This window comes from Pleurodeles waltl, chromosome 10 (assembly GCF_031143425.1).
Source record: "Pleurodeles waltl isolate 20211129_DDA chromosome 10, aPleWal1.hap1.20221129, whole genome shotgun sequence".
NCBI classification, from domain to species: domain Eukaryota; kingdom Metazoa; phylum Chordata; class Amphibia; order Caudata; family Salamandridae; genus Pleurodeles; species Pleurodeles waltl.
In genome coordinates, this window is record NC_090449.1 from 912,379,561 (window position 1) to 912,391,970 (window position 12,410).

Below are 12,410 nucleotides of genomic sequence, written 5' to 3' on the forward strand. Positions count from 1 at the left end.
GGTGGAAGAATTTATATTGGAGGAGGTTGTGCCAATGGTTGGGGGAGATTAGCTTTGCGTGGGAGCAACAGTTGCACCAGGCCATGTCTTGTAACCAATGGCCCAAATCCTATTCCCATTCCACCCGCACCCTATTGGTGCATCTAGGCTTAAGAGCAATGCATGCCTGTACAGTCTAAAGACCAGTTGTGTCCCCTCTGTTGCTGTAATTACTAACGTTAAGGGGGAACTCTGGTAGTTTTGGTAGTTAGGAAGGCATCTTGGCACACAGTGTATTATCAAGACATTGGAGTATAAAGTGGTCCACATAGGAGGCATCTACAAAGTTTGTGTTATCTGGAGAGGAGATGCCCTATCATATGAAAGTTGTTGGTATGGAGTGTGCGTTGTACTAGTTTCTCATATGTGAGGTGCAATCATGGTTTGCATGTCAGCAAGATCACAGAGGGGTATAGTCCCCACCCAAATAGCACTGGAGTTCCCCCAAGCAGTAGTTAATAAGGTTTGATGTCTGTAGAGTCTTGCAATATTTCTAAAGAAAGAATAGAGGACAATGGTGTCGGATTGGCTTGATCCCTCTCCGGTCCGGAGTATTCCAACCGCACATCAGGGTGGTACCAATGATAAGCATAAAAGGCACTGTCCCATCAAGAAATAAAGAAGTAGGGGGCACATGTTTGCACCATTTTTCCTGTCGCAAACAGCCCGATTCGGTATTCTATTTAGGATATTAGGATATTTAGGAGCGTTCCCTTCCTAATTGCGAGTCGCAGTACTATGAAGGATTGTTTTGTGACTGTGAATGCGGTCACAAAACAATCGCAGTTAGCGCCAGTTTCAAACTGGTGCTAACCCATTCGCAAACGGGAAGGGGTCCCTATGGGTCCCTTTTTAAATGGCAGTGTAAAAAAAAATGCAGAGCAGGCAGTGGTCTGACGGACCACTGCCTGCACTGAAAAAATGAAAAGAAAACTTTTCATTTTTGTTTTTGAAATGCATCTCATTTTCCTTTTAGAAAAACGTGCTACATTTAAAAAAAAAAAACTGCTTTAGTTAAAAGCATTCACATGCATGGTGGTCTGCTGTCTCCAGCAGGCCACCATCCCTGTGAGGGTGGCCATTCCCAATGGGGTTGCAAATTGCGACCTACCTCATGAATATTCATGAGGTGGGTCATTTGCGACCCCATTGAGAATCGCAAACAGTATAAAGTACACTGTTGTACATCCGGTTTTGCGACTCCCAAATTGCGAGTCGCTAAGACGCAAAACCAGATATTTGTACATGTGGCCCTAAATTTGGCACTTCAAATCAAACCCTATCATACAGCAGCATCAATGTGTCCCATTTTATACAAGGTCTATGTCCCATCCATAACAAGTCATGTTAAAAGGCCCTTTAGAGTGCAAAGATAGTGTTGTTGAGGGGGATTCGGATAGTCTGGAACAAGTATAAAAAATTGGGGAGGACAACCATTTTCATAATGGTGATGCAACCCGCTATGGACAGTGCTAGTTTGATTCAGCATTCCACTTGAGTGGTTAGTTTATCAATGACTGGACCATAGTTCAGACAGACGAAAATGTATTATTTTTTATGGAGAATGATCCCAAGGTATTTAGTAGTCATGGCATCACAAGATAGGCAACACTAACATGCATGGAATCGTGAAGGAAAATAGGTTTGACTTGGCCCAATTATTATTAAGGCCAGGGAGGCTGCCAAAGTGAATAATTTTGCATATGAGAGATGGAACATTGTCCATTGGATCTCTCACAAATAGCAAAATGCATACATCGATACATGAAGTGGGGCAGGGCTAAAATGCATGGTGTGATGTAAGTATTGCTCATTCAGGTGTCTGACTAGAGAGTCCATGTTGATTATAAAAAGGAGTGGAGAGAAGAGGCAGCCCTGTTGTGTTCCTCTTGTCACTGGAAACAGGCTCAAGATGGAATCGTTGACCCATAGGCGATCCACCGGGTTCAAGTATAGCAACATAATGAGAGCAATAAAGTCAGGGGCCAGGCCTAGTTTTTCCCCAGGTGACATTCGTGAAGTGTCAGTCAAGTGTATCAAAGGCCTTTCTGGCATTGAATAGGGTGACTGCTGCAGGTATTTCAGGAGAAATCCGGTTTAACACTGCAAACAAACTGCGTAAGTTGGTGGCAGTAGACATATGGGGCACAAAGTCCATTTGTATAGGTGATAATATTTGCTCTAATAGTAGTATTTCATTGTTGTGGTTTAGGAGTAAGTCGGGTCAGAATCAGGTGCAGAGATTAGAAACCTTTCCAGACTTCAGCAGCAATGTAATTACCACCTCCTGTTGCATTTGAGGGAGAGTTCCAATGTCAAGCACCTTGTTGTAAACCTCAATGAGCTGTGGAGCTAGGATATGCTTTTGAGCTTTGTAGAAGGTGCCCGTGATGCCATCCAAACCGGGGCTTTAGAGCCACCAAGAGTGCCTATCACTTGGACAATTCTGCATTCATTGAGGAATTGCCTCTGCCACTCTGCTAGCCAGACCATAGCACAGACTGTAGCGACCTATGTGAAATAACCCGCTACCGTTTCAGTGTTACCCAATGAGCAGGTTGTTTATAACTGTAATAGCGCTGAAGCTCAAAGGTGATGCTCTTGTTATCAGTAACATTCCCACCTCTATCTGTCACTAACTCAGTTATATATCAGGCCTGTCAATTCAGAAGCAATAACCTGGCAAGCATGAGTCCAGGGCACATGCCTTTACCGTATCATCATGCCAGGGCGTATTTCCCAAGATAAGCAGCCTCCCACTCATCCAGGTCACAGAGCTCTTCCATCAAGACTGAGCAACAGTGCATTGGGTTTTCAGGGACAGAGATTGCATTGGCTTGATCAATTGCAAGCAGTTTGGTTTCTCTTCGACTCAAAATGTCCCAGATATCACTGAGAATGCCCAAGTATTTATTTATGTACACCCCACATATTTAGGTTTTAAAAGCCTCCAAGAGAGTGTCCCATACACTTACCGAGCCAGTGTGTAGTGTGAAATACTCCAGTATGGAGTTTCATAGTTCAGATTGAAAGACTACATTCTGTAATGTAGTGTCTGGAAAATGCCATTGCCTCTCCAGTCCCCCCTCATACGGCAGACATAGCACCAACTGCACCAGAGCATGGTTAGACATTATGCAAGGCAAATGTGGGATGTCTGCCTGCCAAAAAGCAGCATCCGTTGAGAAGAACTAGGAATCTATCATGGACCATATGTCTTGAAGTGCTGAGTAACAGGTGTAGGCAGAGGTCATGAGGTGGCATATGTGCCACGCATCTGCAAGTGAAACAGTGTCTAGAATGTCACGCACAATGTGCAGTGTGTGCCCATAATTGAGCCAGTAGAGTCATGAATGAGATTAACGGACAGATTGAAATCCCCTCCCCATATCCTCCCCAGTCCTGAGAAAGAGATTCCTATTTTGGGATTGGTAGGCTCCACATCATCTGATGAACAGGAGCAGCATGAAACAACCGTTCAGGGATGACAATCAAACAGGAGATAATCAGGCAGATTCCCCAGCAATAACAGATGTGGAGTGGTCTAGCATGTTGTGACAGGAAGAGCTCACCAACCCTCTTGCTGCTTGCAGAAGGTCACAACTTCCGAAGGAGTCATGAAGCTACTGGTTTTACCATGCTTCTTTGCTTTCAGCCTGGCCTAAAACCACATTCTAAACTAGAATTCTTGTTCACAGAAGGTGTTTTTAACATTTTCAAATTTGCACGGCACCTCCTGCACCACCACTGTGAAATTTGGGAACAGAGAAATAGTAGAGCTTTGAAACTGCAGAGGGCCCTTTTCTATTGCTAGTCGAAGTGCTCTTTCACTGAAGATTAAGAGGCATGCAATTAGCCGTCATGGGGGGGAAGGGCGTAAGGAGATGGACATGGTCTCAATGATTGGAAAACTTTTTCCACCACTAACGTAGCAATGAAGGTTTGTCTACTCAAAAGGCCAGACAATACCCTATCGCTAGAAAGCTCAGGTCTACCCATATCAGTCGACTCTGCCACATCTGTGATCCAGATGTTATGTCAGCATGATTGCACCTCAAAGTCTTCATTCTTGGCCTTCATAGATTGAATCAATTTCTCCACCTTTTCAAGATGTTTTGCACCAGATTTGGGGTCTTCTTCCAGGTTGAAAATGCATTTTTTCTGGGCCAGCTAGTCTAGTGCAGTGGCGATCAAGTCACTCCCCTATTCAATCCAGCCTATTAGTCGGGGATTGAAGGTGAGTGTCCAGGGAATCAAATCCAGCATGAAGCTCCACCATTTTTGCTGCTGTGCCATCAGAAGGGCCCAATTTGGGACATCCGACATGTGTCTCTTCAGAGTCCAACTGGGACTGCTGTTGTTGTCTAGGGGTCTTGGCATGTCCAACATGAGTTTGCTTTGCTTGTGGTCCCTGCACCCCATATCTGCCCCCAGCTGGTGACGTGATACAGGAGGAGAGAATGAGGTAAACAGCAGTATATTGATACATATGTCTGTGCAAATATGCAGCAGCATCAGCAATGCCAGCAAAACAATGTCAGCAAAGCAGCAGCAATGCCAGGGCTTGTAAAGTGCAGGAGAGCCTCAGTGTTTTCAAATGGAGAGATGCAAAGTGGTGGAGGGCTTTTTGCTGCAACTAAGGCCTTGGTCTGTACTTAGTTAGCCTGGGGGGACTAGGGGAGGAAAATGAATCAGGAACATGGAGGGAGGAGGCAATGGCCAACTGGTGGAGTCTGGCATTCACAAGCACAGGATGTCCCTCCCAATCAATGCAGGATCAGATCCATCAATTTTCTCATCCTCAGTGGGTACCCAGTTTGGTCACGATCAATAGAGGCAAGAAGAGCTACCTGCAGCAGAGGCTGAACAGGGGATTTGCAGCCTACTCATGGCCCTTGCCTCAAAAGCAGTGGAAAAGAGCCTCACACCACCTATGAGCCTCATGGGGGTTAGCCTCGAAGGGGGAGCTCAGCCCCAATCCCAGTCCCACTTGCCCCTCCATAAAGGGAGGTCAGCAAAGGAAGCACCCAGTGCAGCCTGGGGAAAGGCTACCCCTGGACCTGAACCCCTGTTTACCAGTACTCCACACCAGCTAAGTTTGGCATCCTCCAGTGCACCATGAGTGGTGTCCAGGCCCCACACTCACCTGCAGTCTCCTCTGCAAGTCCAATCACAACTAGCAAGGCATATGGGGGTCCCTGCTCAGCTTCTGCAGGATGGATGCTAGCAAGGCGGCTCGGTGAGGCTCGTTTCCCTCGACCTCAGACTCACCTGCCAACTCTGTCACCATGGGGCCTCTAAAGTCCAGATTGCACTTTCCAGCCGCTAGCAGAAGCTTACAGCCATCTTGTCCCTCAAACAAAGGGCACCAAATTGCCCGTCGACATCAGGGGCGATGATGATGTGCACTGTCCCAGGACACCGCCAAGCAGGATGTATGGGGAATTTTGCCAAAAAAGAGCAACTATCCCTGGGAGCTTCACAAACAGGCAGCCATCACAGTCACTGGTGTGGCCACACACCCTTGGTAGCCCCTATTATAATAATTCTCTGGCTATGTTTTTTTAACCCTGTATGCCCTATGAGGTAAAATTTAAATGTTCTACCAATCTTGTTGGGAAAGGTGTTGTCACACCCCTGGATGCCTGACAAAAAAGACAGTGTGAATAAGATTTATTAATGATGTACTCCGGGTTTGCATCACAAAAGTGACGTGATTTACTATCAAATTCAAACCAGGATTTCTGTTGAAAAGTTCCCCAGAATAACACAAAGCTGCACTACTTTGCATCAAAGAGACTTTCAAAGTGTGGCTCAAAGGTGGTCTGATGCAACAACCCTAGGGTTTCAAAACAAATCCCTATGTACTAACATTTGGGATTTTTGTCAAAACCTTACGTGTCCTTATGAAGGGTGTAATGAGGTGACATATTTTCATCTTTCCTTATTTTTCAACTTTGCATGTGCGCTCCATTGTACAACACGTACACAGCATGTGGAACATCTTAAAGGATAGTTTTGTGCTGAAAGGTTCCACTTCAGTTCAAAACATATGCTTTAGAGAATGCACACATATTTGCACCATTGCACAAGGGTGTGGGTGTCAGCACACATTTCTTTCTTCCTTTGGCACAAGGCAGCACAACCACTCTGTTGACTGTGCCGCTTTGCATCAAATATTTGTAAAGATGGACCTTTATGTTTCAGAGCAGGTTTGAAACTTCTTTAGAATATTGATTGCTGCTAGGTTTTTCAATGATATTGGCTAAAAATAATCTCAGGTTAGACAGAGAAGACTGCCAACAGCAAAACATAAATAATAATTTACCTTGAGTTTATGATAATAATTGAAACTAGACGTGTGTTATAACTCACCACATGCCCTTCTGTAGGATCATAAAACCTCTCCAGGAGTTGAATTGCGGTACTCTTTCCACAGCCACTGCTTCCAACCAGGGCTAGAGTTTGGCCTTTTTGAACCCGTAGGTTAAGCCCTTGTAGAACCTGATCCTTTAATCTTGTTGGATATGCAAATTTGGTATTTCTAAATTCAATGTCCCCTTCAAAGTTATCCTAAAAGGTACACAACACACACATTATGCAATCGCAAACAAACAAGATGAAAAGATGAATGCTGTTTTGAAGAGAAAGTAAGTTATAATCTAAGAATACGGCATAAAAATCAGTTAGCATGTGTACATCCACACTATTGAATTTTCTTCAAAATCCAAACACTAAAATGCATACTATATTATTATTATTTGATAGCAATTGCACATACTGTAATCATATTGCTACGGGGCACATGAAACATACATTTATTTTGTCCCTTCTGCTTTGTACAGCACAGTGGCACTCGAGTGAGTTCCACCGTAGGTTTTGTCCCAGCATTATGTTTAAGCCTTCCCATGTTGAATAGCCTCTTTTAAACATTTATTGAAATATTGGTTTAGAAGACTAAAAATTATCATGTGCACTAAAGAATTAAAACTGGTAAGTATAAAGCATTTCTCCACATCCCGTGAAACTCTTTGTTCTAGCAATCATGATATATACTATTCCTGGAGTTACACAAACTATTGATGGTGAGAGTCATCACAGTCTACATTTTTAAAGAATCTTTACTTGTTGATATGGTACTAGTAACAGAGTATTCAAAGCCTTTGTGAGGTCATACTTAGTTTGGCCACGGAAATAACTCCAGAAATTGGTGTGGCTCCAAGCTATATACCGACACTACGAATACAGTAAGACCTGAGCTTCAGAAGGGGTACTGAATTGTTTTGAAACTATCTCCAATGTACTTTTACTTACACCTAAACACAAAGTGAATTGTTGGAGATCTGTATAATCAAATCCCTGTTAGAACGCTTTTCCCTCATTTTAATGGAGAGGGTAAAGTCATAATATAAAGTTGTGACCACACGACGATGAGGATATCAACCCAGGCTGCAAAGTTAGGGTTCTAATACAGAATGTAAGAAGCAATATATTGTTCAAGAAGCTATTGTGGTTTACCGAAAATTCACATTCCTGGTAAACACTGAGAAAGGTCACCTGTCATATGTGACATCATATTTATACTAGAAAGATCCTGCAATAACAACCCCATAAACATATGTGGGGGGGATTATCTGCCCAGATCCAAGTTCAGAAACAAATTAGAGGTTCATCACCCATTCCATCTGTAAAAAGACTAAGGCATATTTACGAGCCCCTATGCACCACTGTAACGTCACTTTTAGCGTCGGTCCTGCAGTGCACACTGCAGGGCCATATTTACAAGGCCACGTAGAGCCACCATACGTGGCTTTTCATAGCCTTGTAAATATGGTAAGAGTCAACACACCCTGCGACAGGAAGGTGTGCTGTGGGCATTACAATTGGAGTTCCCATGTAACACCCATGGCACAGATACATTCACAGATTTACGAGATTTCATAATCCTGTGAATTCATCAAAAGCCTACACCTCCACAGGGGAGGTGTTAGAAATGGGGTCTTTGGTTGACAGTCAGGTTACCCCCTGTTCAAGCAAGGACCCTCACTCTAGTTAGGATAAAAGAGAATCACCCTCAGCTAACCCCTGCTTACCCCCTTGGTAGCTTGGCAGAGCAGTAGGCTTAACCTCAGAGTGCTGGGCGTAAAGTATTTGTACCAACACACACAGTAACTTAATGAAAACACTACAAAATGACACTACACCAGTTTAGAAAAATAGGAAATATTTATCTAGACAAAACAAGACCAAAACGACAAAAATCCAACATACACAAGTCAAGTTATGATTTTTTAAAGGTTTAAAATAAAAAGAGTCTTTAGGTAGTTGTAACAACACACTAGCGCTGCTAGCGTGAAAATGTACCTGGTTTGCGGCAAAAATAACCCCGCACGGGCGGTGTGCGTCGAAAATAACCCTGCACGGGTATATGCGTCGAAAACAGCTCGGCACGGCGAGGCGCGTCGAAAAAGCCAGCCACGCGACGGTCCGAAAGTCCCGCGGCGCTGGTTGCGATCTCTCAGCCTTCGTCAGCGATGCTGCGCGTCGTTTCTCCTGCTCCGGGCGTCGATTCTCCGGTCGCGTTTCCTGCGGCGTCGTTTCTCAGCTGCGGAGTCGGCGTCGCGTCGTTTTCTCAGCCGCGATCGGATTCGCGTCGATCTTTTCTCCGCACGGCGCTCGGTGCGTGTATTTTTGTCCTTAGGCTGCCAGCCTCTCCTTTCAGGGTCCCAGGAACTGGAAGGGCACCACAGAGCAGAGTAGGGGTCTCTCCAGAGACTCCAGGTGCTGGCAGGAAGAAGTCTTTGCTATCCCTGAGACTTCAACAACAGGAGGCAAGCTCTACATCAAGCCCTTGGAGATTTCTTCTTCAAGATGGAAGGCACACAAAGTCCAGTCTTTGCCCTCTTACTCTGGCAGAAGCAGCACTGCAGGAAAGCTCCACAAAGCACAGTCACAGGCAGGGCAGCACTTGTTCCTCAGCGATCAGCTCTTCTCCAGGCAGAGGTTCCCCTTGATTCCAGAAGTGTTTCTAAAGTTTGTAAGTTTGGGTGCCCTTCTTATACCCATTTTAGTCTTTGAAGTCACCTTCCTTCAAAGGGGACTCACACCTGCTTGTGAAATCCTGCCTTGCCCAGGCAAGGCCTCAGACACACAACAGGGGGCTGGAGACAGCATTGTCAGAGGCAGGCACAGTCCTTTCAGATGAGAGTGACCACTCCACCCCTCCCTCCTAGCAGAGATGGCTAATCAGGAAATGCAGATCACACCCCAGCTCCCTTTGTGTCACTGTCTGGTGTGAGGTGAAAAACAACCCAACTGTCAACTGACCCAGACAGGGAATCCACAAACAAGGCAGAGTCACAGAATGGTTTAAGCAAGAAAATGCTCACTTTCTAAAAGTGGCATTTCCAAACTCACAATCTCAAAATCAACTTTACTAAAAGATGCATTTTTAAATTGTGAGTTCAGGGATCCCAAACTCCACCTGTCCATCTCTTCTCTAGGGGAATCTACACTTTAATCATATTTAAAGGTAGCCCCCATATTATCCTATGAGAGAGACAGACCTTGCAACAGTGAAAACGAAATTGGCAGTATTTCACTGTCAGGACATATAAACCACATTACTATATGTCCTACCTTATCCATACACTGCACCCTGCCCTTGGGGCTACCTAGGGCCTACCTTAGGGGTGCCTTACATGTAAGAAAAGGGAAGGTTTAGGCCTGGCAAGTGGGTACACTTGCCAAGTCGAATTTACAGTGTAAGAATACACATACAGACACTGCAGTGGCAGGTCTGAGACATGATTACAGAGCTACTTATGTGGGTGGCACAACCAGTGCTGCAGGCCCACTAGTAGCATTTGATTTACAGGCCCTGGCACCTCTAGTGCACATTACTAGGGACTTACTAGTAAATCAAATATGCCAATCATGGATAAACCACTTACATACAATTTCACACAGAGAGCATATGCACTTTAGCACTGGTTAGCAGTGGGAAAGTGCTCAGAGTTCAAAAGCCAACAGCGACAGGTCAGAAAAAAATAGGAGGCAGGAGGCGAAAAAGACTGGGGATGACCCTGCATAAGCAAAAGTCCAACAGGACGCATAAGGGAGGCATAAGAAGGAGAAATAACTACATTTCTCCTTGTTTTTCCATTTTCTACGTGTGCTGCTTTTTGCTGCACACATAGAAAGAGAAAAATGCCTCTTGTGATTACATTTGTGCAGGAAGGAGTATCTTCCTGCACAAAAACAATCATCCCTGCAACATAGACACCTATGCACCATGGTGCAAGGGTGCCTGTGTTGACGCATGACAGCCCATTTTGTGCTAGCGCAGAGGAAAAGGACATGACATAGACACAGCACATCCCTGCCCTTTCCTTTTGATGCACGGCAGCACAGCAACAATCATTGCAGTGCTTCCCTGGAACAAAACCTTGTAAATGAGACCCCAAAAGTAGCCAAAGGGACTAGGGGAATGTGAAAGCTTAGATAGGTGTTTAACTATCACTGGATAGCATACAGTGAAAGAAGATTTCATACATTTTCAAGTCATAAAAAAGGGGGCTTTAAACCTAGCTTTTACTGAGGAATTGCAGGTAATACATTCCCTGAAGATAAAGCAATTGCTGGCTGGGTCAGCTCATATCCTGGCTAGGAAGTGTTGAGGGCATGGAAATTGGCAATGTATGTCTCTGGGAGAAAGACAAGGAACTTTCCATTAGAAATCAAATCTTCATTATGTCCACATCTGCAAGTGAATCAAATTTAATTGTGCCTTATATTGCCATACTTAGTGATTCTGCATTAAACTGCATAATTCCTGCCAATGAAAAAAATACTTTAAGGGAGGAGGTAGAACAAAATAGAATTCAAACAGATTAGAACTTTCTAACATTCATATTGTGCAAAACCTACAGCTCAATAAGTCCTCACTGAAAATCCACTAAATAGATGTTAGAACTTTGAATTGGAAATTATGCACCTGGACTGAGAAGCTTACAAGATAGCAGATAAATAAGTTCAGAAACTGACATTATAGCACCAGTGGTGTGGTGCATTAAAGTCTACATTTTAAAATGGTCTGTCTCTATGAAGTTGATTGTTCGTTTGTGATCAGCGCAGGAGCATGATTCCTGTTGGCAGAGGGCACTGGAACCAGTTCATTTTATTTTAAAAGTGTATGGAATGATCTCTGTCTCTTAAGAAAGATTGGAGAATATAATGTTATGACTCTTGTTGATCACATTCAAGTCCCAATCACCTTACACACACTTTCCTAGGAATGAGAAAAGCAATAGATTTAACCACATATGGGCAAGTTGTAAATGGACACATACCAGTACATCAAGAACTGGTTTCTTGATGGAGGGTAAATGGACATGTCTGAACAGTAAATAAGAATTACTGCAACAATTTTCCCATTGCAACAGTGGGAAAAACATGACAGACATTGCTTTGATACTGAACAAAGTGCGTGTGAAGCTGATCCTTGGATGATTTTGTAAATGTACCTAACTGCTAAAAATCATCATAAGGAGAAGCTTCTACAGTCCAGTCACACTTCAACATAAATATTCTTGACTCATTGAATCCAGAATATTGGGGCATGCAACTATTGTGGAAAAAATATTGAATCCAAAATGATAAAAGGTAAATAAGTATAGATACCTAACTAGACATATTCCACATTTATTTATATATATATATAAATATCTACATGAAAGTTTGTGAAGATTCGTCAAGCAACACCAAAGATATAGGCCAAAGAAATAGGCATGTCAAAAAATGCTTTTTCTCTTGAAACTTGATCCTAACTATAACTACCCAGTGGGGACCACCACTAGTTAATATGTATGTGTGTGTATTTATGTGTGTATATATATATATATATATATATATATATATATATATATATATATATATATAGATATATATAGATATATTTTTGTAAGCAAGAGATAAATGCCACGCACTCCGTTCAGCTCCTCAAAAAATAAATCAAGTTTATTCGATGCAAAAAGAGAAAACCAACGCGTTTCGACTTTACAGTCTTCTTCCTGGTTTTACAGTCCTTTCTCCATTCTCACTATTTATAGTACTTTATTCCCATAGTCATTACAATGCATTATGGTCCGAGTAGTTTGTCCGTGTATACTCTCATATAATTAACCTAAAAAGGAATTTTTCAGTAGTTAGCAATTGCATTGGGATTAAAATGAAAATATCTGAACAAAATACTATGGAGAAGGGAATCAATAATCACTTAAATAAATTAATAATCATCCCATTATATCATTTTGAAAGGTAGGCAAAAAGTATTCAACTTCTTATGTACATGATTAATTTAAAAATACTTA

The 12,410-nt window shown here is 43.1% G+C and overlaps 1 protein-coding gene across 1 annotated transcript in view; it reads right to left on the minus strand.

The window, feature by feature from the left end:
- LOC138262020 (ATP-dependent translocase ABCB1-like) overlaps positions 1 to 12,410 on the minus strand; it is a 1,142,744-nt gene that overhangs the window by 154,152 nt on the left and 976,182 nt on the right. Inside the window, exon 26 of the mRNA XM_069211672.1 lies at positions 6,415 to 6,612. Coding sequence (XP_069067773.1) covers positions 6,415 to 6,612 — 198 coding nt within the window. The remainder of the gene's footprint in view (positions 1 to 6,414; positions 6,613 to 12,410) is intronic.